This window comes from Kluyveromyces marxianus, chromosome 6 (assembly GCF_001417885.1).
Source record: "Kluyveromyces marxianus DMKU3-1042 DNA, complete genome, chromosome 6".
In the NCBI taxonomy this organism is placed as follows: domain Eukaryota; kingdom Fungi; phylum Ascomycota; class Saccharomycetes; order Saccharomycetales; family Saccharomycetaceae; genus Kluyveromyces; species Kluyveromyces marxianus.
The window spans coordinates 1,135,760-1,160,893 of NC_036030.1; the positions used below are offsets into that span (position 1 = coordinate 1,135,760).

General features: G+C 36.4%; 7 protein-coding genes across 7 annotated transcripts; 5 read left to right on the top strand and 2 right to left on the bottom strand.

Annotated features, from left to right (window-relative positions):
- Positions 1-80: 80 nt before the first annotated feature.
- TAO3 (Tao3p) lies at positions 81-6,872 on the bottom strand (the record flags this gene model as incomplete). Its single annotated transcript, XM_022821217.1, has 1 exon — positions 81-6,872. The coding sequence occupies one exon, from the start codon at positions 6,870-6,872 to the stop codon at positions 81-83; it is 6,792 nt and encodes a 2,263-aa protein (XP_022677602.1).
- A 439-nt stretch (positions 6,873-7,311) lies between these two features.
- Positions 7,312-10,401, top strand: MET18 (Met18p; the record flags this gene model as incomplete). Its single annotated transcript, XM_022821219.1, has 1 exon — positions 7,312-10,401. One exon carries the CDS (start codon positions 7,312-7,314, stop codon positions 10,399-10,401), a length of 3,090 nt encoding a protein of 1,029 aa, XP_022677603.1.
- Positions 10,402-10,571: 170 nt separating this feature from the next.
- Positions 10,572-11,171, bottom strand: RRT14 (Rrt14p; the record flags this gene model as incomplete). The annotated part of the gene is made up of 1 exon (XM_022821220.1): positions 10,572-11,171. The coding sequence occupies one exon, from the start codon at positions 11,169-11,171 to the stop codon at positions 10,572-10,574; it is 600 nt and encodes a 199-aa protein (XP_022677604.1).
- A 612-nt stretch (positions 11,172-11,783) lies between these two features.
- On the top strand, positions 11,784-15,764 carry STH1 (RSC chromatin remodeling complex ATPase subunit STH1; the record flags this gene model as incomplete). The annotated part of the gene is made up of 1 exon (XM_022821221.1): positions 11,784-15,764. One exon carries the CDS (start codon positions 11,784-11,786, stop codon positions 15,762-15,764), a length of 3,981 nt encoding a protein of 1,326 aa, XP_022677605.1.
- Positions 15,765-16,314: 550 nt separating this feature from the next.
- RPL9B (60S ribosomal protein uL6) lies at positions 16,315-16,890 on the top strand (the record flags this gene model as incomplete). The annotated part of the gene is made up of 1 exon (XM_022821222.1): positions 16,315-16,890. The coding sequence occupies one exon, from the start codon at positions 16,315-16,317 to the stop codon at positions 16,888-16,890; it is 576 nt and encodes a 191-aa protein (XP_022677606.1).
- Positions 16,891-18,248: 1,358 nt separating this feature from the next.
- Positions 18,249-21,311, top strand: KGD1 (alpha-ketoglutarate dehydrogenase KGD1; the record flags this gene model as incomplete). Its single annotated transcript, XM_022821223.1, has 1 exon — positions 18,249-21,311. The coding sequence occupies one exon, from the start codon at positions 18,249-18,251 to the stop codon at positions 21,309-21,311; it is 3,063 nt and encodes a 1,020-aa protein (XP_022677607.1).
- Positions 21,312-22,366: 1,055 nt separating this feature from the next.
- On the top strand, positions 22,367-23,260 carry AYR1 (acylglycerone-phosphate reductase; the record flags this gene model as incomplete). Its single annotated transcript, XM_022821224.1, has 1 exon — positions 22,367-23,260. The coding sequence occupies one exon, from the start codon at positions 22,367-22,369 to the stop codon at positions 23,258-23,260; it is 894 nt and encodes a 297-aa protein (XP_022677608.1).
- Positions 23,261-25,134: the final 1,874 nt, after the last annotated feature.

The window sequence follows — 25,134 nt, forward strand, 5'->3', positions numbered from 1 at the left end:
TTTTAGAATATATTAATAGTTCTATACACTTCGTAATACTTTAATACCACTTCAAATAGAATGGGAGAAAGTTACAGTTTTTACACTTCTTCTTCTTCTTCTTCTTCTTCCTCAGCTTGCATAAAATCCGATTTTGTAAAGAACGAACCAAGATTATCTAATTCAGCCCACATGTGACTTAGAGAAGGATCTTTTTCTTCTGGAACAGAAATAATATCTCCATACTCGTCAGTACCTTGAACGTAACCACCATCCGCATGAAATTCAACAATTTCTTCCAAGACATCAGAACCAGTTGCGTCAGTTTCCCCCCCGATAATCACTGTACAGGTAGTAAATACCGCATGGACATTATGACGGGTAGAAGCAGCCGTCAACGCCGGCATAGGAATAGACCACCCGCTTTCCTCTGGTATTCCGAACAAAGTCGCAGTTTTATTATAGACTTTCTTCGCGTCCTTATTACCCATACTAATTCTTAACACATCTTTATCCATCTTACTTCCAGAAACTTTTGGTATAGTGTTAAGGACTTCTAAAGCTTGAGGTTCAAGCTCACCCAATAAGAGCCTTAAAAGCGGAGATATGAAATCAGCACCTACACCGATAAATTCTGGACGGGAGAGATCGGTAAGAGGGAATATATTCTTTAGTAATTGCATTGTCTGAATTTTTACCCAGTCCATGCTATTGAACAATAACCCTAATAAAAATACCAATGCCTGAGGTGCATACTTGGGGAAGTAGTTGCTATTAATAAAGGTAACAATTTGACTCATAAAATCCTTTTTTGATCTGAATTTACTTTTCACCATTGAATCTATGATTCTAGATAACGAAGGTTCATTGTTTGCCATACATAATGAAATGAGGCAGTCCGCGCCACGTATAACATTTTCATTGATATCATTAGTATCTAACGCATATAAGAAACGAGGTAAGTTCGCAAGAAGCGCGTAGAGAATGCGAGACTCTTTGTTGGCGATAATTTGACTATCATTCAATAAATTTAGTCTATCCAAAAATTGTAAAGAAATATCCCATGAGCTTGAAGAACGCAATCCAATCATTATAATCTGTTGTAAACCATCAAATTTACCCTCCCAATTAGAAGGGAAAGTAGAAATTAAGCATTGTACTGTATCAGGTGAGTCTAAATCAATTTTTGATACAAATTTCGATAATGATGAAAGTACTTCGATGTACTCTTGTTCATGGATGGTGTTAAGACATGCAACAACCGACCAAAATAGCTGTGGAAAGTCTATAAGTTTAGCCGCATTTAGTTCAGCAGTAATTGCATTTAATGTCATCAAGATCTGCATTGCAAAGCCTTGGATATCAGGATTCTCATCTGCAATGGTATTCGATAATCTGTGAAGCATATCACGTAACATTTCTTGATCAAGAAAAGTCAATACGGACCTGAAAATTTGGAAAGAACGACATGCAATATGACGGACAGAACAGGTAGTTGCCCATTTAAGTGATGTGCGTTGCCATTCCACTTGTAATGTTTCGATGTCCGAAAAAATGTCAATGATATTTCTAATGACTATGTCCATACTTCGGGGAGATCTAGCACCAGATTCTTTTGTGAGATTTTCATATTGCCATAGCATTTGACGATTTTTTACTAGATTAACGGTTTCAACAGACTTTTCGTGAGTAGGATGAAGTCCATTGATGATACCACATAGAATCCTACAGGCGCTATCTTGAATTATAGGTACGTGGTGATCAAGAAGACATACTGATATGTGTAAGAGCAAAGGTAAACGAGCCTTAACGGATTCATTCGGTATAATCAGCAGGTTGACCAAAAAGATCATAGATAATTGCGCTTTCGAAAAGACAACATCCTTCCCATGATAGTCTAATATGGACCATATATCAGCAATGAAGGAGTACTTATCATTATTTTCAGGTTCTTCATGTGCTATTTTTGATGTTGGGATCATGTGTTTTGGTTCAAGATTGTGAAACAATGTATCAACAATACCCATTCCTCCGGGAACATTCGTTAAAAACAGTACGATTTCTTTCGCATACTTCACAAACTCAGGGTTTCTATAGTTAATTGAAGTTGATATAATGTAGTCTAGAACGACATGGATATTTTGAAATGAATTCCCTTTCCCCAAAGAGATCCAAAGTTGCTCTACTTCCATAGGATATCTATTCTTAGAGTAAATGGTTAAAGCAAAAGTGTTATTCAATATCATAAAAGTATCTAAGTCATCATGCGATTTTAGAACAAACTTATTAACCCATGGGACAAACATCATTAAAATATTCTGTTTCAATTCAGTAGGTAAAATGTGAAAATATTCGGTCATCCTGGCAAACACTTTTAATCTCACTTCTTGAGGTAATAATTCTGAAAATATATTTGATATTTCCTGAGCAGTAGATTTGTAAACGGTCTTAGATTGATTTGACAACCTTTCTTTGAAGATTCTTGCATATGATGATTCGTATAACTTGGTCTCTATAAAGCTGAGGAGATCTATAGCATGTTCTCTCATAGCTTTATCATTACTAACTACCCCATTTAATCCAAACGCAATTAGTTCATCATCAGTCAATAATAGCTCATCCTGTTTGCATACAGCTTCACAAAATAATGAATAATACGCATGTTGAATAAGCGTGTCAGAAGTTTGTATTTTTATTTGGTGAAGAACATCTCTCAAAAGCTGGAGGTTCGATGAATTCGCTTCAAGCAGAGTCTTTAGAGCTCTAACACCGAGAATTTTGATTTTATCATTCGATGCATGCAAAAGCGAATCAATCCAGCAAAGAAGCCCTGCAATATCAAACGACATTTGAATTGGCATGTCATCAGAGCCGAATATTGTTTTTGACACCTCGCTTGAACACAAAATTATCATACATTCCAAAGCCACGATTTCCAATTTACTTCTTTGAAATTCTAGCGCTGTCGCAAAGGTTGCCTCTTCGGATCCCTTTTGATAGTTATTTGCCATGATTCGGTATCTCTGACTGGCTATAGCAGTATATTGGCCATAACCACACCATTCTTTCAAAAAATTAAAGCATGAAGCCCTAGCTTCAAAAGGGAAGAATACTTCGCATGAGTCATGCGTTCGAATTGCGGTGTAAAAACTCGATAAAAACCCAGCAAAATACTGGCGAAGCGGCTGGTACTGAAATGATTGTTGAACTTCTTCTAATTCTAAGAAAACCTTCATTTCCTTCAGATAATGAGAAAGCTTTTCCAAAATCCATTCATCAGAATTTATCTGTTTATCTTTCAAAAATGGAGATAGAATTACTAAAATGTGAACCATCTCCATTCTCATACCATTGTTGGAACTGGTAAGACTCCATGTTGTTAGAAATTGATCGATACTCTCGATGTACGCCCTGTATATGTTAATGTTCATAGCGCTTAGCCCAGTAATTATTGCAGATTTAATAAAAGTTTTATCGCAGTTCAATAGCGGTAGCACGATTTTGAAGACTGATGTCGCAGACTTTATTTTCTGATGTTGCACGGTAAATATTTGTTGACTTTTCTTACGTCCATGCTGCGCGTTAGTTGCTGGGATGTACAGTTTCTGATCATTTGTGGATGTCAAGGAGCTACATGCAACAATAAGATAAAGTTTCCATTGGTTTACAACAGCTTCTGGCGAAATATCTTTGAAACGATCTGATACATTATTTGTGATTGAAAGAATCAAATCGTATAATTGTACCAAACGGATACATACTATGGATCTGCATAAGGCCATAGTTACCGGAGACTGTTCAAAAATGTACGTTAGCAATTTAGGAAATATTCTTTGCCAAAGAGCAGCATCTATACCATACTCGGATTCACAAATTCGAATCAACATGTTCTTTTTCGATTTCATAGTTAGTTTTACTAGTCTGGACTTCTCTGCTACACTCAATGATTGTTTCTCAGGTTCTAGTAATTTTGGAATGTCAAAAGATACTAACATATCTATAAGCCTAGACCCTGATTGCGCAACAAGTCTTGAAGAAGATCTGGAATGACCTTTATCATACAATGATGACTTTTGGAGGAGAGCCTTATCGAATTTAGATGTTAATTGTAATATTCTAATTGCCAAGCGGCGAATAGCAGCATCCGCACTGCAGAGGAAAAATAAACCATTTCCTTCGACATCCTCTACAACTGTCTGAGTATTCTTCCATTCAATTTTATCTGATTCGTGAGAAACTGTATCGAAGGTTTTTTGTGCATTATTGGATCCATTCAAAGAGCCATCAGGGTCTGAATCTTTTGGATCATTTTTGGTGAAGTCCTCTAGCCAGCACTCCAGTAGTTCCACATATAGTTCAAGCAAAATTTTATACTCCGCAGAAGAAAGGTAGTATAAGCTGTACCGCGATTGCGTTTTCTCATCAAAATCAAATGAATATTTAGCAAACCAAGTTATCAAAGTGTAAGGATTCTTTTTAGCCGCAAGAACTTTAAGGGCATTTTGTGCACTAGTTGCGATAAGCTGATCAGCATGGACAGCATTCCTTGATAGAATTTCGATTGTTGACTTGAATGGTATACTTTGTGACACTGATAAGCAACAAGGTAACACCTCTATAAGGGTTGCGAAGAGTGCCATATTCAGACTTCTAGCATAATTGGCGTTATTTTCATTATTGATACCAAATCCAAAATTAGTTATACTGGAGAAAGGAGTTGAAGGTTGACGTCGATGTTCATTCTCTGGAGACCAAACTTCAGATCCAATATTAGAATCAAGTAACATGAAAAGTTTGTACAAGTATTTTACAAGTTCTTCATGGTTTGCCCAATTCTTATCTGTTTGATGGATGGAAATTTTATTTAAATCCACTTCATAGAATCTACGTTCAGCGTCCGGGAACGATGGTCTTTCTTTTGTCATTAAAAGACCTCTATAAGTGTTGATGACTAAGATCAACTTTTCATGGACAATGTTTTCTAGATTTATGCCATTAAAAGATGATTTTACTAAATGTAAAAGGACATTTTCAAAGACAAATGTTGGGTGAACATACCCAACAGTTACAAACACATCACATAAAGGGTTGATTATGTTCATATCAGTAGTAATCCAGTTCTCCTTCTTTTTTGTACTCAAAAATAAGGAAAACAATTTAGTCAATGTTTTATCTGTATTATTCAACGTTTCTGTGCATCGAAATAAATAAACCCAAATTAAACGGGAGAGCCCCATAGAGAAAGCCACGCGATCCTGTAAGGATTTTGATTTAATCTTAGTGATGTTCTTTTCTATCAATGGAAGCCAGTTCTTTGAAAATAATTCAGCATTTGCAACACACAAAACTGCTACGGTCAATTTAAAAGCAAGTGTCCAGCATTTGCTGTCAGATTGCATTTTTTTGCAAGTAGACAAAATCGATGTCATAGCTTCAATCCAAGTTGGGTGGTTAACTTCTGCTGTCATGTCCCCTGCCAAAGGTAAAAGAAGTTGACTAAGAACCTCGGCATATGCCATACGAATGGATTGGTTTTGGGATAAGCCAAAGAATTTAGATATAGACTTGATGAAGCCTGCACTTTCCTCGAACATTTCCAGTGGGAAATTTTTTAATTTCAAGTATGTCATCCCCAATATTAAAATATGAATAGAGGGTTCTTGATCACGAGGAATCTTTGCTGGTACTTTTTCAAGGTCCGCAATAAATTTGTCACTCACAGAAACAAAATTTTTCTCGCTCATCCATCCTAAGAGCTCAGCAAAAGAGTTCCAATTTGCCGACTTTATCAGCGTAGATGATAAAGAAGAAGGATCTGTTGTTTTCAATTGTGTGAATACAATGTTTTCAAGCTTTGAGCTTAGCTCGTTATCGAAATTCGTTGGGTTTTGTTTGACAATTTCGATCAATACACGGCATAAAATGTAGATGGTTATTAGTGACTTCCGGTCAGCCTGGAAAGCCATGTCTCTTGCTCTTTCGACTTGACTTTGTAGGAATGATAATTTAGGGTCTATATTAGAGCTAATGCTTGCAGAAGACTTCGAAGAATTATTACGCTTGTGTGTCAGTCTGCTACTTGAGGAACTCAAAGATTTCGAATGTGTTTTTTTAACCGCGAATCCCGGGTCATTTTCTCTGATATATTGGTCGTATTCTTGTAGAACTTTATTAAGGTTGTCTGCCGCTAATGAAGCTACTTCTGATTTGGTCTTTCTCCAGAACATCATTGCATCAATAACAGGTTTGGCATTTTTTTTTGAAATATATCCTAGTGATTCTATAACTTTATCAAATTCACTATCCTTACCTTCACCTAGTATATCAATAATTGGGGGTTCCGTATCTCTAGGATATTGTAGACATAAATTTAGTTTAGTTTCAGCAAATCTAACGAATTTTGTGAAGAGGATATGCAATGCATACTCAGATGGACTCTTCCAGTCAGTTGCTGCCTTCTGCCTTAACCCTGCAGCATATTCGTCTGGAAAAGAAGATGCGCTATTAGCCGATGCTGGACCGGGATGTGGTTGATTTGATGTCACTATGGCAGAGACTCCTTTATTTGGATTTGGAACTGACATTGAATCTTGGTCAGCAGTGCTAGAACTCCTATTCTCAACAACTTTCGTCTTATCAATGTTGTATTCATATTGAGTTCCATTATGTTCAACATATGGTATGTCTATTACATTTACAGCTTGTTGGCTACATTGCTCGATGTTAGATCCCATAGTTGTGGGATCAGCTCTTATGTCCTGAGGTTGTGCCTGTTGGCCAGATTGCATGTTTTCTCTTGGAAATTTAAAATCCATTGAATCACTGTTACTTGGAGCTTGTTCTAACACTCTATTTTCCTTTCCCAAGGGAGGGAACATGAATCCAGAATTCATTGCAAGATGAATACGTTTTGCGAACCTTGGATCAATGTTGGTACTGTTTGTAAATTTGATTTGATCTTCCAACAAATCTTAGTTAGGTTAAAGTAAATCACTAATTCGGCTTTTCGATGTTTAAGAATAGTCCAAGTACAAAATACGGTCTATGTGCCTAGTATATATAACTCTTTTAATGTTCATAAGGTGGAACTAATCACCGTTCTCAGCTAAACATGTCAACACTAAGGTATCCCCATCTGTAACACTTACATAGTTTCTATGTTCGGTCACATGATACGAATATTCTGCGGGTAACGTAATATAAGGAAATGGCACTGTTATAAAACTGCTATGAGGACAACTACGAGAATAATGTGCAGCAGAATTAGAGTGCAGTACAGTCATTAGCGAATTGATCCATATGAAGTCAACATAGATTCTACGGTAGGTCGAAATGTCAGGACATTATTCAGAAGACGATTTGAAAGCTGAAATTGTGAGTTTCATGGCCAACATAAAGGTCAATACTTCCAAAGCAGATAAATTAGCCAAGAAAATTGCCAACCAAGTAACGAATGAGAATGTGGAGTTGCTTAGAATAGTACTATTGTTACGTGACTATTTGACTTCGGAGGATAATACCATTAGACAGAATGCGCTCTGCTGCTTGTCTTCTATTTTAGCAGCCGTATCACCTTCCGTATTAAAGAACAACGATGTAACAGTAATATTTGATTTCTATCAAAGCAAAATGGAAGACTCTGGATGCATGAAAGAGACTTTGCAGGGTATCAATTCATTAGTATTGATGGAATGCTTCTACAGTAGTCATGTTAGAAAGTTACTCGATATACTAGCAAATGATTATCAACCTACAAACTTTCTAGCAGCAACTAGATACTTTGGGTTTAATATAATGGATAATATATTAGCGAAATTTAAGGCCCAAATGTTAGAGAACGATGAATTGAATGACAAATTTATTGAAACTTTTATTCGTGTTGCCACCGGTGAGAAAGACCCTCGAAATCTATTGATATCATTTCGTTTGAATAAAGAGATCACTACCGGTTTGAATAACATTGATAAATTCAAAGAGGAATTATTTGATATTCTATTTTGTTATTTTCCCATAATGTTCAGGCCGCCAAGTAACGACCCTTATAAAATAACTAATGGCGATTTAAAGCTAGCTCTAAGAAATGCTATAAGCGCCACTGAAAAGTTTGAAGAAGATGCCTTTGGTAACCTTCTTGATAAACTAACTGCGTCATCACCTAGCGTCAAAAACGATACAATAATGACCATCAAAGCCTGTTTGGACAATTTCAGTGGAACTTCTTCCCTAAAGCATTGGCTTCCTATATGGGATGCTTTGAAATTTGAAATAATGAATGGAACAGACCCAGAACCATCTCTACTAGATGTAGGAGGGGCTATTGAGAATTCTTCTTCTAAACAAGAAGAGTCTTTCAATAACTATGCCTCATCCTTGTCCGTTATTACATCATTATCATTGAAACTTATTTTGTTAGATGAGCATGCATTCGATAAATTCTTCATGCATATCTTTGACGAGATCATACCAAATTTTAAGCAAAACAAAGATCTAAAGCAATGTTGCGATCTTCTTGCTTCTATCTCCAAAGTAAATTTGCTGACATTCAATAAAGTTATTAAAAAAATATTCCCCGTATTATTCATGGAGAAAGATTTAGACGTCACCAAACAAAAACTCCTTCTATTAAACTTGGCACCATTCTTCGATGCGTATATTTCTGTTTCTACCCTGGTGGGTGAGGAAGTCTCGCAATTCTCGGTTAAAAATGAATTACGTGTCTATAAAGATGACGTTGTTATGCTTTTGAGTAAATGTCTAACAGGAACTTCAAAAAGTGAAGTAACTTTGAGAACATTATCAATTGTTCACTTTACTACTCTTGTTAAAATGGATGGATTCTTAGATGCTGAAGAAATTGCTATGGTTGTTCAATATTTTACTGAAACTATATTGACAGATGATAACAAGAATATTTACTGTGCCTGTCTAGAAGGGTTAAAATTTATTGGTTCTATCAATGATGCGGTTGTGTATGATGTGTCTTTGAAATATATGTTGGATCTACTTCCTATTGACGAGGATTCAAAACATCTTACAGTAATTGGTACTGAGACTGTTCCCCCCGAAAGAATTCTAAAGGTAATCCTTGATTTTACAACTTCGAGACACCATTTGGTAAAAGAGAGTATAGTTGCTCTCTCTATAAAACTAAAGAATATCGTTAAAAATCCAACTAATTCTAATTACTGCTTTCTGGTGCTATCATGTTTGGATTCCCTTTTGCAGAATAATGTTGAAAATTTTGAAGAAGGGACCGGATCATATCTAAAAGCGGCCATTGAGAAAATTATAATAGATTGTGCACTAGATAAAGACGTGATATATCTCGATGATCACTCTTTGACTCTATCTGCACATATTTTATTTTATTTGAACTTGAAAGCGGATATCCATACTCACCAGGATATATTAAACTTTTATTATGAGCGCTTTGTTGAACACGAAAAAATTTTTGAATCACCAAAAAGATCCATAGTAGTTTATTCTAGGGTGTTGTCTGCATTGGATAAATCATTATTGCCTTCTTCAGTTAATGCTATATTCAGGAAAACCATCAATCTTTTGGAAAGTGATGAGAATATGTCTGCACTTGAATCCTTGGGATACTTAGAATTTTTAGCTTTACTATCAAACAAATGGCTTACCGAAAAATTCATTGACGATACCCTTGACCTTCAAAATATATCCATGAAAAACTTGCAAATTATATTTTGGGTTAATAAAGGATTAGTAATGAAAAACTCTGCGTCCGCAATTGCGTTAACAGATTATTTATTTGGCCTTTTAGGGAACGAACAAATCGGTAACAAGGTTGCTCAACTTTTCGAAATTCTAGTTTTAGATCTTCCAATATTTGAAAAATTCAAGAAAGTATCATGGAATAACAATGTCAGATTGTTATACAAGCAGAAATTTTTCAATCATATTGCAACAAAGATGGTAGAATCTTTCAAAGCAGCCAAAGTAATGACAATTAAATCGAACTATTTGACTGGCCTTTCTTTAGTGTTGAAGAACACGCCATCTACAATTACGATATCCTATATCAAAGATTTGTTGCCACTTCTCCTACAAGCTCTACAACTTGAAAATGGAGAAGTAAGACTTTCCTCCTTGCAGACCCTAAACGATACCGTCGAAAAAAACCCACAATTGATTACTGAGCATGTTCATACATTAGTTCCGTTACTGCTCGGCTTGATATCACCATCCAAGTATAATAATGCTAGTGTCAGATTGCTGTCACTTGAAGTATTGCAGAAATTCCCAGAAAATGTTCCTCTAAATTATTTAATTCCTTTAAAAAGCGATATTATAATGAAGCTACAGATTGGATTGGATGACAAGAAGCGCAAAGTTCGTAAACAATGTATTGATACAAAGCAGACCTATATAGAGTTGGGACAGGTTCCTTTTGAATGAAAGCAATGAAAGTCTGCAAACCCTTTGATCTACTCATCCGTATGAAATAATATTATATTAATAAAAAGATAAACTTGTATATATCTATTAATAAATGAAATGATAGTTTTGATGACTGCAGAAAAAAGAATAGAAACATATATCCCACATTTCATCGAATAATGATAAATTCAGTAGTCTTCTTCTTCCGAATCTTCCTCGTCGCTTGCTCCAACTGGGGCCAATCCTGGAGTCAAGGATTGATATCTGTGATCCACGGTGATGGTGGAAAGCTTCTCCTTGAAATCCTTCTTTTTCTGTTTTCTTGATTTAGTTTTTCTTGCCTTACTAGATGTGTCTGTGTTAGCTAATATCTTGGATTGTAGATCAAGTAATTCATCTTCTTCCTCCAAATCCCAAGTCTTCAGGTTTTTAATGTTTCTCTTCATAAGTTTATCTAGATATCTCTTCTCATTATCGGTGAGATTTCCGGATTCTTGATGCTTTCTTAAAATTGCTAATTTGACCTTCTGTTCGATTTTCTCTTGGTCTTCTTTTTTCCCCGCTATCTTCTTTCGTAAGACTTTCTTCTCTTTTCTCTTAATCTTTTGTACATTTCTTTCTTGGATTGCTGTCCTTTTCTTTAAGTTATGATCAATCATTTGTGCTTTCGAACCTTTATCTCTTTTCGACCTTTTCTTATCCGTATTCACCAGTGATGAACCAGGAAGCATATTCCGCAACAATGAATTAACTGCAGTTGTAGCATGTAGATTGGTTAACGACGACATATCGATTCTACTATATCAAAGAAGGAAATGGTGAAAAACAAAAATGAGTTATAACACAACCTTGTTTGGCTGGGTTTGATGTCTTAGTGAGTTTTACTCTCGTTATTAAACCAAACTTCTTGTGTCTCTGAGGTCATCTCATCGCTCTTACCGACTCTCTTCAGTATTATCTTTTTTTTTTTTTTCATACATTAAAAGAAATTACAAGTGTGAAGTGTATCACGTGCATTTTGGCATTACCCGCTTTCTGTATACTAACAACACCAGCGCATTTTACTTAAAAAATAAACAAAATCAACGAATTTATGAAAAGAGGATAAAATTGAACACTATATGGAAACAGAGGTTTTGACACCAGAAAAGTGCGAACTACGTTTTGTTTTCAATACGGTCACGGCGGCTAAAAAATAGACATACGAAATTGAACAAGCAAAATCAGGGCTGAAGACTTGCTAGACTTGTAGACTGAACTCGCTGTGGCAGCTATTATTTTGGTTTTTACGTGTACACATTTTGCCCCCTTCAGCGAATCTCGAATTTTCGCGACAACGTTAATAATTGAAGGCAAACCATCTTCTAATAACAGAGCACAAGTTAAGTACTACTATCATAATGGATCAAGTTATTCCCTCTAACAGTTTAAGCTTGGCTCCTCAACAGAATCCAATAGTCGAAAACAAAGACACTGCTAATGGAATTAATGATGGAGACTCTATGACTTTTGATAACGGTAACAATGTCAACTCATATAATCATGATGACGATAGAAATAATATCAATAAAGGAATTGATGGCAAACAATTATCTTCGGTTTTAGAGGAGATGAACAAAATTGAGAGGATAATTCTTCCACTTCCGGAAACAAAAGAGCAGTTGGAAGATTTAATATATCGTTATAGATATATTTCACAGTATAGAGATCATAATAAACTTGAAGTTGAGGCTATTGAACAGGTATTTGCTCAAATCTCCGATAAGCAAGACAAGTTCAAAGAAGAACTGCTGAATTTGAGAAACAATGCAGTAACAGGGGTGCAATGGGATGAGAATCTATTAAAAGAGCAATTAATCAGCTTACAGCTATTGAGCAAAGATGTGAATATTCCTGATAACTTTCTTCATGAGTATAACGCTTCATCCAATGAAAATGATAGCAGTTCAAAACACATCCAATTGGAAAGAATTAAACTCTCAATTGACTTATATGAGTCCAGTAAACTCTTAGGTTTGCCGGATGCTTTAACCACATTGGGAATAAAGCGTGGTAACAATACTGCCCTCGGAGATTGGGAATCAGAAAAAATTATCTCTTCGCTAATAGCAAGTAGAATCAAATTCCTTGAGAATCTTCCGGCCAACTTAGGAACGTACTCATTAAACGATGCTTTAGATTTCATTACAAAAGATGATATTCCTACTAGCGTTGATGATTTTAAGATGCGAGCATTAGTGGAGTTGAAGTCTTTGAAATTATTGACGAAGCAAAAATCGCTGAGAAAGAAGTTAATTGAGAGCGTTGCATCTAAGTCTCATAACATTGTTCCGTCTTTACGCGACTCTCCATACACATTAGCTGCTCAAAGATCCATAAACGTTAGGCCAAAAACTATAGTTCCTCAAACTGCAAGATTGGCTGAAGAATTGGAAAGACAAGAATTAGTCGAAAATAGGAGACGTGAAAGAAACTTGCGTTTACAAAGAATTAATAATACTGTTAATGGAATTAACGAGAGGCTTGAAAATGAAACTACACACCGTGATCGCTGCTACCAAATGGGTAAATCCATAGGTAACTTACATGGTCATCTTGAGAAAGATGAACAACGGAGAATGGAAAGAACTGCAAAGCAACGTTTGGCAGCTTTGAAATCTAACGATGAAGAAGCATATTTGAAATTGCTTGATCAAACAAAGGATACGAGAATTACTCATTTGTTAAAACAAACAAACTCTTTCTTAGATTCTCTAGCACAAGCTGTTAGAGTCCAACAGAATGAAGTACGTATCAAAAGAGGCGAAGAAATCCCTCCAATGACCGATGAGGAAAGAGAAAAAATAGATTACTACGAAGTTTCCCATAGAATTAAAGAACAAATTGACAAGCAACCAAGTATATTGGTTGGAGGTACGTTAAAGGAATATCAAATAAAAGGTTTAGAATGGATGGTCTCCTTATATAATAACCACTTGAATGGTATTCTTGCTGACGAGATGGGTCTAGGTAAGACTATTCAGTCCATCTCATTAATCAGTTATTTGTACGAGGTGAAAAATGAGAGGCAGCCCTTTTTGGTTATTGTGCCTTTGTCTACCATCACTAATTGGACTATTGAGTTCGAGAAATGGGCACCTTCGTTGAGAACAATAGTGTACAAGGGAAATCCTAACCAACGTAAAGCTTTACAACATCCGATTAAGATGGGAAACTTTGATGTGCTATTAACAACTTATGAGTATATTATTAAGGATCGACCACTTTTGGCTAAGCACGATTGGGCCCATATGATTATTGACGAAGGTCACAGAATGAAAAATGCCCAGTCAAAGTTATCATACACGTTAACTCACTATTACAAGTCAAAAAACAGACTAATTTTGACAGGTACTCCATTGCAGAATAATCTTCCTGAATTGTGGGCTTTATTGAATTTTGTTCTTCCCAAAATTTTTAATTCTTCCAAAACATTTGATGAATGGTTTAATACTCCATTTGCAAATACTGGTACCCAAGAAAAGCTTGAAATGACAGAGGAAGAAACTCTTCTTGTGATTAGAAGATTGCACAAGGTCTTAAGACCATTCTTATTACGTCGTTTAAAAAAGGAAGTAGAAAAAGATCTACCGGACAAAGTAGAAAAAGTTGTTAAATGTAAATTATCCAGTTTACAACAACAACTATACCAACAAATGTTGAAACATAATGCGTTTTTCATAGGTGCAGGAAGCGAAGGAGCAACTAAAGGTGGTATTAAGGGTTTGAATAATAAGGTCATGCAATTGAGGAAAATTTGTAATCATCCGTTTGTCTTTGATGAAGTCGAAAATGTTATCAATCCTTCCAGAGCTAACTCTTCTCTGTTATATCGTGTAAGTGGAAAATTTGAACTATTAGACCGTGTCCTACCTAAATTTAAGGCATCTGGTCACAGGGTCCTAATATTTTTCCAAATGACACAAGTTATGGATATTATGGAGGACTTTTTAAGAATGAGAGATCTCAAGTATATGAGGTTAGATGGTGGTACCAAGGCTGAAGATAGAACTGGGATGTTAAAATTATTCAATGCTCCAGATTCAGAGTATTTCTGCTTCTTACTTTCTACAAGAGCTGGTGGTTTAGGGCTAAATCTTCAAACCGCTGATACAGTTATTATCTTTGACACAGACTGGAATCCGCACCAAGATTTACAGGCCCAAGATAGAGCTCATAGAATTGGTCAAAAGAATGAAGTGCGTATTTTAAGGTTGATTACAACCGACTCTGTGGAAGAAGTTATTCTTGAAAGGGCCATGCAGAAATTAGATATCGACGGTAAGGTCATTCAAGCGGGTAAATTTGATAACAAATCTACTGCTGAAGAACAAGAGGAGTTCTTGCGTAGGTTGCTAGAAGGAGAAACGAATAAAGACACTGAATTAGCCGGAGAGTTGGATGATGAAGAACTCAATGACATTCTTGCTCGTAACGACAATGAGAGAATCTTATTTAAGAAAATGGATGAACAACGTGTAGCTGCCGAAGAAGAAGAAGCTATGGAGATGGGACTCAAAAAACCACTTCCAAGATTAATTACTAAAGAGGAGCTTCCACCTATATTCAGAGAAGATATCACGGATCATCTTCAAACAGAACCTGTTGCTGTTGGAAGGATCAGAGAAAGAAAACGGGTTTACTATGATGATGGATTGACTGAAGAGCAATGGTTACAAGCTGTAGATAATGATGAAGATTTGGATGAAGCCATTGAACGTCAAAGGCTTGCTCGTGAGAGGCGCCAAAGAAAGATGTTAGGATTGGATAGTCAGGACAATAGTGTTGAACCTGATGAGCATGATTCTGTACAAAATACAGAGGAAACGGCAGTTCCTCCTCGTGAAACTGGAAGAACACGTTCTAGAAGGAACGTAACCACACCTGCTGCAACTCCTGAGGAAGTGCCAGATGTGAAAGAAGTCAAAAAGGAAGAGGAACCTCCAAAAAAGAAAATCAAGTTAAAATTAAACATGAAAAAGGAGGAACCCGCAAAAGTGGCAAAAGCGGAACCAATCAAACCAAAAATTGATTCATTGCTAAGTAACCTTAGAGAATTGGTAGACCCTTCAGATGAACATTCTAGGACGTTTATCTTTGAGAAACTTCCCTCAAAGAAGGACTATCCGGACTACTATAAAGTTATTGAAACACCAGTAGCCCTTGAAACGATCACAAAGAAATTAAACAAGAAGCAATACAAGTCGTTGGAGGATGTTAAACATGATTTTGATACAATGTTCAAAAATGCCAAATTCTATAATGAAGAAGGATCATGGGTTTACGTTGATGCTGAATTCCTAGAAAATTTTGTTAACGACTGGTTTGGAAACATCAATTGAGATCGTACCATAGTGGAAGGATAGAATTCTTTCACTAAATTACTGTCAAAAATGAAACATAGAATATATGGACTAGCAACAAACTTATGTATACATATATAGTTCCACAGAAATGTTTTTATATAAACAATAAATTGTAATATATTTTTAATATCTATTGAGTTATTCTACTATCCAACGCCAAGGCGCGCAATCGTTAGAGCCGGCGCAGGCACATTAATGTCTATTTTTTATGGTTGATAATTCATATATCAGGCTAACTTTTACACCCATTCACCACATTTTTTGACAGGACTGTTTTTCTCATCAAGTTGTTTTTTTTTTTTCATTTTCTTTCATTTGATAATATTTCCTCTTTTGACAATTCAAGATCCCACACTGACGAACGCAATGATGAAAAAAAATTAAAATTAGGAAAGCGAGGACTGAAGAAGTAACTTTAGAAAATACACTTGTTTGTTAACCAAGGTACTTTTGTCAGAGAACAACTGTTCACTGTATCTATTAAACGGTAAACAAAAACAAAAAATCAAGAACCAACCAATCAGATATGAAGTACATCCAAACTGATCAAACTCTAGACATCCCAGAAGGTGTCACTGTGCAAATCAAGTCCAGAATCGTCAAGGTTACTGGTCCAAGAGGTACCTTGACCAAGAACTTGAAGCACATTGATGTTACTTTCCAAAAGGTTTCTAACAAGCAAATCAGAATTACCGTTCACAATGGTGACAGAAAGCACGTTGCTGCTTTGAGAACCGTGAAATCTTTGATTTCTAACTTGATCACTGGTGTCACCAAGGGTTACAAGTACAAGTTGAGATACGTTTACGCGCATTTCCCTATCAATGTTAATGTTATTGAAAAAGACGGTGCTAAGTTCATTGAAATCAGAAACTTCTTGGGTGACAAGAAGGTCAGAGAGGTCCCAGTCAGAGAAGGTGTTTCTGTTGAATTCTCTACCAACGTTAAGGATGAAATTGTTCTAACTGGTAACTCCGTCGAAAACGTTTCCCAAAACGCTGCTGACATTCAACAAATCTGTCGTGTCAGAAACAAGGATATTCGTAAGTTCTTGGATGGTATCTACGTTTCCGAAAAGGGCGTTGTCGTCGAAGAAGAATAAGCGTCTCGTTAAAAAGAGGATTTCAATTTTGTACACTAGGAACAACAGTGAAACGGTTACTGTTAAACATTATTTTATAAGAGTATGTAGTGCTATATCCCTTTCTCTGTTGTCTCCTGCTTTTAGCAGGAGATTTTAACTGGAGGAAACGTTACTAGAGCTCGCTGAAATAAAGAGCCACTTTACGTTTCCTCATTTTCATGTTTTAAATTCACCTTTGCAAAATTTATCACTCAACGCCAGTATATTTGGGTGGTATTCGTAGAAAAATATGTCGCCAGATATTCAACTCCGTAGCTTATCGTAATGTCTTGTCTCTCTTGAAAAAACTCGTGCATTTAATATTCTGCACACACTTCTTCTAAGAATGGAGGGCGCATCGTTGATCTGTCAACAGGAATAAAAAAATGTGTAATGTAATGGAATGCTTCCTATTACCCGGTGAAATCATTTTCCCTAGTCCTTTTTTGTCGTGTAGAACTCCGGATTTGTTTTAGCTAATTTTGCGGTTACCCGGATTGCATCCACACGTCCGCCAGGGGCGAAAACTGGAGGTTCTCCGTCTTCGAATCCGAATAGTCCCCTTCCGGTCGCCGAACATTATTTAAGTTCCTTTTTCAACACAAAATAACTCCCAGCTCCGTGCGCCCTAAGCGGCAACATCTTAAGCTGCGAAACAACAGTGCAGTTGTAATTAATAGACCGGGGCCAGGGATTGAGAAATATTTATTTTGTTGTTATTATTATTATTATATATATATATATTGTAAATTGGTCCACTACTACTTTATAAGAACGGACAAGTCTTTCGTCATTGAAGCTCTTCTTAATATATAGAAAACTTGTTTTCAGATCAGATATTCTTCTTAATTAAGTCTGAGAGAATAACATAGACTGAGTTTTATTACATTAAACAGTTAATTAATAAGGCAAGAGAACAACTGAAATTATAGATTCCAGATCTTTGTCTTACTCTCTTTGTTTTTGTTTGAGCTTATTCTTCCAAAAAGAACAGACCAAATAATATCGGACTAAGGAAACTGTTATCTGTACTACTCATCATAAGAAGTACTAATACAATAGAGAATATTATCAATATCAATTGTTGATTTTTCCTTCCCATATTCACTTAATTGACTGCCGCATTTTTTCAATTTTTTGCTTTAATTTAAATTTTTTTGGTGAAATTTATCAGAATATTTGAAAACAATATTCTAATCATCAAATAAATAAAGTAAGCTGTCAAGGTAAGGGTTTGTTATCAATACACAAATATAAGTACAACCGATTCCAATAAAGGTCTCTAGAGTTGTCCAATCTCAATTTTCATAATCTATTGAAAAATTATAAAAATTGCAATGTTGAGAACTATAAGGTCGTCTCAGCGTTTGTTGCACGCTTCTAGATTTAGCCATGTTGGTGGCATGTCTGCTGTTGCGAACATAAATGCCAATCGTACTGTTTTGCTACGTGGTTTTGCTAGTGGATCTTCCATGGACAATTTCTTGTCAACTACCAACGCTGCGTATATCGATGAAATGTACGAGGCCTGGCAAAAGGACCCAAGCTCTGTCCATGTGTCTTGGGATGCCTATTTCAAAAATATGGGTAACTTAAATATTCCAGCTTCTTCTGCATTTACTGCGCCACCAACTCTAATGCCTCTGCCAACTGGCCCAGGTGTACCACACGACCTACCTCTAGGTGGATCTCTACATGCTGTTGATCAAGATGTTACCACCCACTTGAAAGTCCAACTTTTGTGTCGTGCCTACCAAGTTAGAGGTCATCAAAAGGCACATATCGATCCATTACAGATCTCCTTCGGTGATGATAAAAGCAAGCCTTTACCTCGCGAGTTGACTTTAGAGCACTATGGCTTCACAGAAAAGGACTTGGACAGGGACATTACATTGGGCCCTGGTATCTTGCCTCGTTTTGCTACTGAAACCAGAAAGACCATGAAGTTGAGAGAGATTATTGCAGCTTTGGAAAAGTTATACTGTTCAAGTTATGGTATTGAATACATTCATATTCCATCTAGAGAACAATGTGAATGGTTAAGAGAAAGAATTGAGATTCCAAAGCCTTATAACTATACCGTTGACCAAAAGAGACAAATCTTAGATAGACTGACTTGGGCAACTTCATTCGAAACTTTCTTGTCCACAAAGTTCCCTAATGATAAGAGATTTGGTTTGGAAGGTTTGGAAGGTGTTGTTCCTGGTATCAAGACCTTGATTGACCGTTCCGTTGAGTTGGGTGTTGAAGATGTGGTCTTGGGTATGGCTCATCGTGGTAGATTAAACGTCTTATCTAACGTTGTTCGTAAGCCAAACGAATCCATCTTCTCAGAATTCAAGGGTTCCGTTACCCCAGAAGAGTTTGAAGGTTCCGGTGATGTCAAATATCATTTGGGTATGAACTACCAAAGACCAACCACATCTGGTAAATACGTTAACCTTTCCTTAGTCGCAAATCCATCCCATTTGGAAGCTGCAGACCCTGTCGTCTTGGGTAGAACAAGAGCAATCCAATTCTCTAAGAATGATATTGGTAAATATGAGAAGGCTATGAGTGTGTTGTTGCATGGTGATGCTGCGTTTGCCGCTCAAGGTGTTGTTTATGAAACTATGGGTTTCTTACATTTGCCTGCATACTCTACTGGTGGTACTATACATATTATTACCAATAACCAAATTGGTTTCACAACTGATCCAAGATTCGCTAGATCTACGTTATATCCATCTGATTTAGGTAAGGTTATTGATGCACCTATCTTCCACGTTAATGCTAACGATGTGGAAGCTTTGACCTTTACATTCAACTTGGCAGCTGAATGGAGAGCTACCTTCCACACCGATGCTATCATTGATGTTGTTGGTTGGAGAAAGCATGGTCATAATGAAACTGACCAACCTTCGTTTACTCAACCATTAATGTACCAAAAGATCTCAAAGCAAAAGTCTGTCATTGATGTTTACACCGAAAAGTTAGTTTCTGAAGGTTCATTCACAAAGCAGGATATTGATGAACACAAGAAATGGGTTTGGGGCCTATTTGAAGAAGCTTATGAAAAGGGTAAAGACTACAAGCCAACGTCTAGAGAATGGTTGACGGCTGCTTGGGAAGGTTTCAAGTCTCCAAAGGCCTTGGCAAGCGAGATTTTGCCTCATGAACCAACCAATGTAGATGCTGAAACTTTAAAGAAGATTGGTAAGGTTATCTCTTCTTGGCCTGAAAACTTTGAAGTTCACAGAAACCTGAAGAGAATTCTTTCTAACAGAGCCAAGGCTGTAGAGTCTGGCGAAGGTATTGACTGGTCTACCGGTGAAGCCTTGGCCTTCGGTTCCTTGTTGCTAGAAGGTTACCACGTTAGAGTTTCTGGTGAGGATGTTGAAAGAGGTACCTTCTCTCAAAGACATGCGGTCTTGCACGACCAAAAATCTGAGAATGTGTACACACCTTTGCAGCACATTTCTGACAAACAGGCTGAATTCACTATCTGTAACTCTTCATTATCTGAGTACGGTTGTATGGGTTTCGAATATGGTTATTCTTTGACTAACCCAGACTACTTTGTTCAATGGGAAGCACAATTTGGTGATTTTGCCAACACTGCCCAAGTTATCATTGATCAATTCATTGCAGGTGCTGAAGTCAAGTGGAAGCAAAGATCCGGTTTAGTTTTGTCCTTACCTCATGGTTACGATGGACAAGGTCCAGAGCACTCATCCGGTAGACTAGAAAGATTCTTGCAATTGGCTAACGAAGACCCAAGATACTTCCCAAGTGAAGAAAAGTTGCAAAGACAACATCAAGATTGTAACTTCCAAATTGTCTACCCAACTACCCCAGCTAACTTATTCCATATTTTAAGAAGACAACAACACAGACAATTCCGTAAACCATTGGCCTTGTTCTTCTCTAAACAATTGCTACGTCATCCATTAGCCAGATCTCAGTTGAGTGAATTCACTGAAGGTGGCTTCCAATGGATCATTGAAGATGTTGAACTAGGTAAGTCCATCGGAACAAAGGAAGAAATCAAGAGAGTTGTTTTACTATCAGGTCAAGTTTACACTGCATTGCACAAAAAGCGTGAGGCTATTCAAGACAAGACCACTGCCTTTATTAAGATTGAGCAATTGCACCCATTCCCTTACGCTCAATTGCGTGACGCTCTAAACTCTTATCCAAACCTACAAGATATTGTTTGGTGTCAAGAAGAGCCATTGAACATGGGTGGATGGGCCTATGCTCAACCAAGATTGGAAACTACTTTGAAGGAAACTGATAAGTACAAGGATTTCGCTGTTAGATATGCTGGTAGAAACCCAAGCGGCTCTGTCGCAGCAGGTTCTAAGGCCTTGCACACCGCTGAAGAAGAAGCTTTCTTGAAAGAGGTTTTCGGTCAGTAATCGATCACTATTTCATGTGAAATAAGAGTGGAAACGAAAACAGTAGAACTTACTTTACTGTTTAGATAACTTTTTTTCAACAATATTCAACTCTGATCATTTGGATCCATTTATTAATACGTTTCTCTCTTAATCTTTTTCTAAATTTGAAAAAAAAAAAAATACAAAAATCCATTTACATCCCTTGATTAACATGGTTTTTGTTTAATTATATTCACTTTCAATTTTTTTTTAAGTTCAAAGCAAGTGAAGATACCGTTTGCACTAACACTAGTTGAACTACGTTTTTATTTATCTACGAAATCAAAAGAGAAGAAATATTTATATCAATCAAGTAAGTGAGTTTATTATTCCCTCATATACTTGTCTGCAAATGTCTATGATAATGAGCATACATCGTCAAAAATATTTATGTAATAAGAATGCTATAATGTACTTTCAATTTTAGCTATTACTTTACAGAGTCATTACTGAAAATGAAGATATGCGATCCAGTCCCATATCAGTATTATAATATCTATTTATTCAATTTTCAGGTAGCATATCAATGAATGGCAGCTAAATAGCCTAAAACCATAGTGATATATTGGAGGGCTTTAGTAGTAATCAATAATTTTTACCAGTAGATTTTAGATATTCATTGCTTTATTTCCCCCCTAATGTTTTTCAGTTCTTGGTTTTCTGTCTTCTTGTGATGCGTATAATATTACAACAAAGTGGCACTAAAAAACAATTATGGGGAAGGCATATAAAAGTTGTTACTATAGTGAAAGAAATCGAACTGAAATTTATTTTTCATATTTCAGTTTTAAAAAATAATTATAAAAAAACTAAATACAAGGTAAAGAAGAATACACATTCTGATTATAGTGCCTTCCATGCAAGGGTATAGAAGTGTTTTTTATAGACACTTTGAGTAAAAAGAATAATACAACTGCAATTCGGTACGGAGTGTAGTTATTATTACCAAAGAATCTACCAAACCAATTTTGTGTTGTAGGCTATAGGAGAAAGGTACGATCCCAGAACGTGAAAGAAAAAAGGATATTTCTGCAATGGTTGAAAGCAAATATGCATTAGTAACCGGTGCATCTTCTGGAATTGGGTATGAGGTGACTAAAGAGCTTTTAAGAAGGGGTTGGTATGTGTACGCCTGTGCTAGAAGGACGCAGCAAATGGAAGAGTTAAGGAGCGAATTTGGAGACAGGTGTATTCCGAGGAAGCTAGATGTGTCAAATCAAAATGATATAATCCAATTACGGTTGAAGTTGGAACAAGAGCTACCAGACCAGAAATTGCATCTTCTATACAATAATGCAGGTCAAAGTTGTACTTTACCTGCGACTGATGTTACGGAAGAAGCGTTGGACAATGCATTCCGTGTTAATGTATATGGTCCGATTAACTCTTGTAGGGAGTTTGCACCACTAATTATTAATGCCAAAGGTACCATTGTTTTTACGGGTTCTTTAGCCGGCATTTGTCCCTTTCCTTTTGGCTCAGTATATAGTGCTACGAAGGCTGCAATTCATGCATACGCAAGAGTGTTACATGTGGAGTTAAGCCCCTTAGGAGTACGGGTGATTAACATGATTACTGGTGGAGTCGCTACAAACATTGCTGATAAGAGAGCATTGCCTGAATACAGTATGTTCAACTTCCCAGAAGGTATTACTGCTTATGAAACTCGTAAAAAAATGGCAGATAAGAACCAGCCAATGTCTGCTGCTGCTTACGCCAGAGAAACCGTAAATGATATTGAAAGAGTTCATACAGACCCTGTAGATATCTACAGAGGCACTATGGCAACAATGGTGAAATGGCTAATGTTACTTGTTCCATATAGCTTGCTTGAATGGGGATTGCGTAAAAAGTTCAAGTTGGATCCGGCATATGCTGTATTAAACAAACAGCAACGCCAACGCCAACATGCTATCAAAGATGATTAAACCCTAATTTATTCTACGAGTTCAACTCTGTTTTAAACAATCGTCAGCTCATATAACCTATGCAAGAACGTCTTGACTCAAATTACATACTTTCTACATTTAAGATAAGGGTCATATATGTAACGCCAATGAAAAACTATAAAAATAAAAAAAACGTTTATTTCTCTTTTATGCTACCGCATTGTTGCAACTCCGGCAGCAATTTTATAAAGAAACTGTGTAGACTGAATTTGTACGACGGTTGGCTTTTTTCTGTCTCGTTCTTTTCTCATCCCTTGTTCAAGGCAGTTATGACCATTCACTCTTAAAACAATAATGCGACATAATGTTCAAATCTGATCAGCATTCCTGATATTCCGGCCAGCCCAGCCGTTCCCCAAGGAGCGTCAAAAAAGTAAACAAAACAAGCCGAATTTAAGACAAGGTAGCAAAGTCACTGCATGCCCTTGTAAGCACCAGCATATATAAAAGTTTAAAAGCAAATCTTCACAGATAACCTAGTACAACTTGGCTGGAAACCAAAGCCGAACCTTTGCCAGGATAGATAACAAAAGAAACCACAATATAAAGTGTAAACATAGATATACGTAGTATGTAGGGTAACTATATGATCTTTGGGTTGAGCATATCTGTGCAAATAGGAAAATCATCAGTCAAAAGCAGCAGTACTCTGTTACTTCCGGAATTCAATCTGATAGAACTTCGACTAAACCATGATGTAAGAGTTTCAATAGAAACAGTGCAGTTGCCTAGAGACGAACATTTAGTAGAATGTGTTGTATTTTTCTTTTTCTGACGTCTTTTCTTATTACACAAGGTTCTATATTTTCTTTTTGTTTATTTTTTGTTTCTGACAAGTTACAGAAAACATGCAGATTTGTTTTCAGACAGGTTTTGTCATTTCCGGTTTCGAGCATGGTTCGAATCTGAGAATGGGAAAATAAGAAAAAATGAAAAAAAACAAAGATACAGAGGCCGTGAAATATATATATATATGCTTTTTACTATTTTGACTTTTTTTAGAATCCACAGACATAAATATTGTAAGCTCTATATTTTATAAGTAAAGATATCTTTTGATAACTAACTACTTCAACAACAAATCAACAACAGGCTATTAGAAACAGCAAACTGCAACCGGGCGCATATATCCAACTGCTTTACATTCCTTATATTACTTATTAACGCATTTCTGTTCCCTAACCTATACGTTCCTTTAAAGTACAGATTATTATTTCTAATAAAGCCCATTTTGAACAAAATATCGAGTTGATTCTAATACTACCTCAATACTTTGTTACAATAGACTTTTCAACAAAAGGTATGTTATATGATTTTATCCAATTTATCTACTAAGCGAGAAAACGAGATCGGAATGACACAGGAGGAATTCTCTTTGGAACGATGTGATTTTGTTTCCAGTTTTGACGTGGACCTTCAACAAACTATCTTTCTTCTCTTAATTCCTCACTAGCGATATCAAGGCTAAATTTTGTTCTAATCGTTTCATTACCATTAGAACTAGGCTTATCATACCTCCTATGTTTTCTAGAAAACTAGTGTTGATTTTGCTGGGCTTTGCTTGGTCTAGTGTGACGTGATGAGTAGATTGACTTTTCCAGTTTGTTGGTTACCCCGCCACATACTAAGAAAATATAACTTTGTTTGTTTTCGTACAAAGGGATAAACCACGTTTCACGGAAAATTCCAAGGGTATCTTATCGCGAAATCCAGAGGACCACGCGACATTGTTCCTCGAGGAAATACTTTTTTTCGTGCGATTACCCTTTTTGGAATTACAAAAGCCAAGAATAGTAGGTTTTAGTCAGAGATGATCATTAGAGAAATGCGGCCCAATTAAACACCGTGACGTA